This window comes from Arachis ipaensis, chromosome B03, assembly GCF_000816755.2.
Source record: "Arachis ipaensis cultivar K30076 chromosome B03, Araip1.1, whole genome shotgun sequence".
Taxonomy (NCBI): Eukaryota; Viridiplantae; Streptophyta; class Magnoliopsida; order Fabales; family Fabaceae; genus Arachis; species Arachis ipaensis.
Window position 1 is genome coordinate 112,460,110 of NC_029787.2, and position 2,938 is coordinate 112,463,047.

The 2,938-nt window shown below is 32.7% G+C and overlaps 1 protein-coding gene across 1 annotated transcript; it reads right to left on the reverse strand.

Moving 5' to 3' along the window:
• On the reverse strand, positions 39 to 2,827 carry LOC107630937 (gibberellin 20 oxidase 1-D). The gene is made up of 3 exons (XM_016334233.2): positions 2,192 to 2,827; positions 1,098 to 1,419; positions 39 to 502 (listed from the first exon to the last, which is right to left on the reverse strand). Exons 1-3 carry the CDS (start codon positions 2,734 to 2,736, stop codon positions 230 to 232), a joined length of 1,140 nt encoding a protein of 379 aa, XP_016189719.1. The 5' UTR covers positions 2,737 to 2,827; the 3' UTR covers positions 39 to 229.

The following is a 2,938-nucleotide window of genomic DNA, read 5'->3' on the forward strand; positions in this document are numbered from 1 at the left end:
ATATATAGAAAGAGAGATATAGAGTTGATAAGAAATAAAATAAAAATTTTATAATAGAACGACTTGTGTACACCAGATAATTATTTTAATTATAATAACAAAACATAGTTCACAAATTTATTAAACATAATTATTGCTGGCAAAACATTTTATTCTCCCACTTAATAGTTACTACGTACTAAGTTGGTGTACACCAGAATATTACACATAGATTATAATGGCAATGAAGCTAGTAATTAGAAGGCTTGCCAGCAATGAACCATGGGATGAAACCTTGGAGAGTCGAGACATCAGCTCTATAATGTTTTTGTGTGAATTCATACAAATCAGACCATGTGAAATCTGGGTACTTCCTTTCTTCATCGCTGCTACATAGCTTTTTTGTTGGTTTCACTGTTTTGTCTTCTTTTGGGTTCACAAAATAAACCAATGACTTCCTCTCCACCTCTCTGTTTACCAATGCCCTGTGTAGACAACTCTTGTATTTCCCATTTGACAATGCCTACTCACACAATCCAATAATACATTATCATTTTATTCATTTATATATATGAAATTAAGAGTGCATATTATTTTTTTTCATTTATTGCTTTGCGACAAATGCATGCATTCGGTGCTTGTCTCATCACAAGTCATTTCACTTGCATGTGATAAATGAAGACATTATCTATACCAAGAGAGAAAAGTAAAGGGAAGCAAAAAAGAAAAGAACCTATTGAATGTTCTAATTTTAACTGGTTTTCCATATTTAGAAGTTACCATATATGTAGGAACAACAAATAAATATAAGAAATATTTATTGCTGAAATTTAAAGTATATTTTACTTCTTTTTGAACGATGAGGATGCAATTTTTAAATCAATTTTAGTATTAATAAAAAAGCTTTTTATTAATACTAAATATTTCTTAAAAAAATCAATTGCATGCATATAATTACGCATAGTCTATGAGCGACTACATTATTGAGTCCTCTTACTCAAACATATAGTACTCTACAACCTACAGTATAATAAAGATTGACCGTATTATTGTTATGATTATGATACTGTAATGAGGTAATAGCAAAGAAAAATGATGAAATTAGTAAAGTAACATACCATAAAAGTGTCACCAATATTAATGACAAATGCATCAAGTCTTGGTCGAACAGCAAACCATTTGTTGTCAAGATAAACTTCTAAGCCACCAACTTGGTCTTGATGAAGAACAGTCAATGAAGTTGGATCACTGTGCGGACCAGTCCCAAGTGTGAGGCTTGAGTTGTTGCAAGGAGGGTAAGAGTTGCATCTCATTATTGACTCACCATCTTCAAAAAATGTCTTAAAATACAAACGATCAAGGCCAAGACTAATGGCCAAAAGCTCCATGATTGCAAAAGACAACTCCTTCATTGCGTCACAGTATTTCTGATACACGATCCTATACCAAAATGAGATGCAATTAACATTATTTAAGAAATAGTATTTGTTGAATAATCTAGATAATACTCTTGTTGCTAGAGAGACTATGATGAATTATTGGTCGTGTATTGTATTGGATTCGAACGAGACAAAGATGACATCATTAATTTAAAAACAACGGGTTGTCCTTGTAATTTTTTACACCTTTTTGCGGGTCCTCTTGACAAAACTAGGATAATACGCTTTTTTTAAGCCCTGAAAGCTAATTTAAATAATCTACATCAACTAAGTCTGACCTAAGTTATAAATCAAACGGGCTTAATTTAAATAATCTTTCATGTCCTTTGGTTTCCATTAAAAGATAGATATTTACCAAAATTCTCTTAATTATTTTTTTTACATCTTCTTAATTGTTTGAAAAGATAGATATCTATTGTTTGAAAACTAAAATGAATATAAAATATATATTGATATACACATCATAGTTTGGTATGCTAAATCTTTATTCTTAGCATATATTATAGTTTTGTTTGTTAAGACCAAATTAAAAAATAATTCTAATTAATTAATTAAACAGATAAATTAAGTACAAATTAAAAATAAATTAAACTACACATTTATTTATCTACAAATATATTAGTAATTATTTTAATAGTTATTTCAATATATAAATAGTATTTTTGAAAAATAATTTAAAAAATTCTTATTATTATTAATTTTAAAATAATTAAACCGATTAATGCAAAACTTATTATTAGTATGCATGGATTAAGAAATTATATACAGCATACCCAGAGCTACGAAGATCCTGACCGAAGAGAGAAATGAAGTAGTGAAGAATCTGCGAGTGAGAGGGATCGATGTGAGCATATTTGAAAGAGAAGCACTCCTTCCATGGCAACTTGCTTGAATATCGATCTGCATGTGCTCCGGAGTAGCCGGACACAGCACCGGGCTGCCTTCGAGCAGCTAATTTCCGCTCCAGAGGAAGCCCAAATATGGTGTCAACCTCTTGGTAAGCGGCATCGATTAACTCCTGATCGACGCCATGGTTAGTTACTTGGAAGAAACCGTGCTTGACACAAGCCTCCCTCACGAGCTGGGCTGCGTGAGCTATGGCTTCGTGGTCCTCGCTCTTGAGGACTGCCAAGTCGACGAGAGGCTCGTTGAGCTCCTCGTCTGCAGTGATAATTAAATCGTTAGATGGCCAGAGGAATTCTTTGGGGATTTCCGACGCATTTCGCATCATGGTTGAGTCGAAAATAAGAGCTCCATTTTCGTCTTTTAGAACCTTGGGTGGCTGAGCGTGTCCGAGGGTTGGCGTTGCTGATTCCATTGGGTTGGGAATTAGGAATTGAAACTCGGAAAGAGGTATAAAGACTAGAAAGAGAAAATGACAGATGTAGGTATTGCAGAAAGAAGTCTATAAACACACGTATATATAGAGATATTCTAGCGGGAGATAATTATTTTCCTTTTGCTATGTAGGAATTAATTTTTAACCAGTGAATAATTTTATTTATTTTAGACGTAAATAT

Excerpts from the sequence above, each read along its gene's own strand:
- LOC107630937 (XM_016334233.2), bottom strand. The coding sequence starts at position 2,736 with ATGGAATCAGCAACGCCAACCCTCGGACACGCTCAGCCACCCAAGGTT. Across the intron at positions 1,420-2,191 it reads CAGGATCTTCGTAGCTCTGG|GATCGTGTATCAGAAATACT; the intron begins GTATGCTGTATA and ends ATTTTGGTATAG. Across the intron at positions 503-1,097 it reads ATATTGGTGACACTTTTATG|GCATTGTCAAATGGGAAATA; the intron begins GTATGTTACTTT and ends TTGTGTGAGTAG.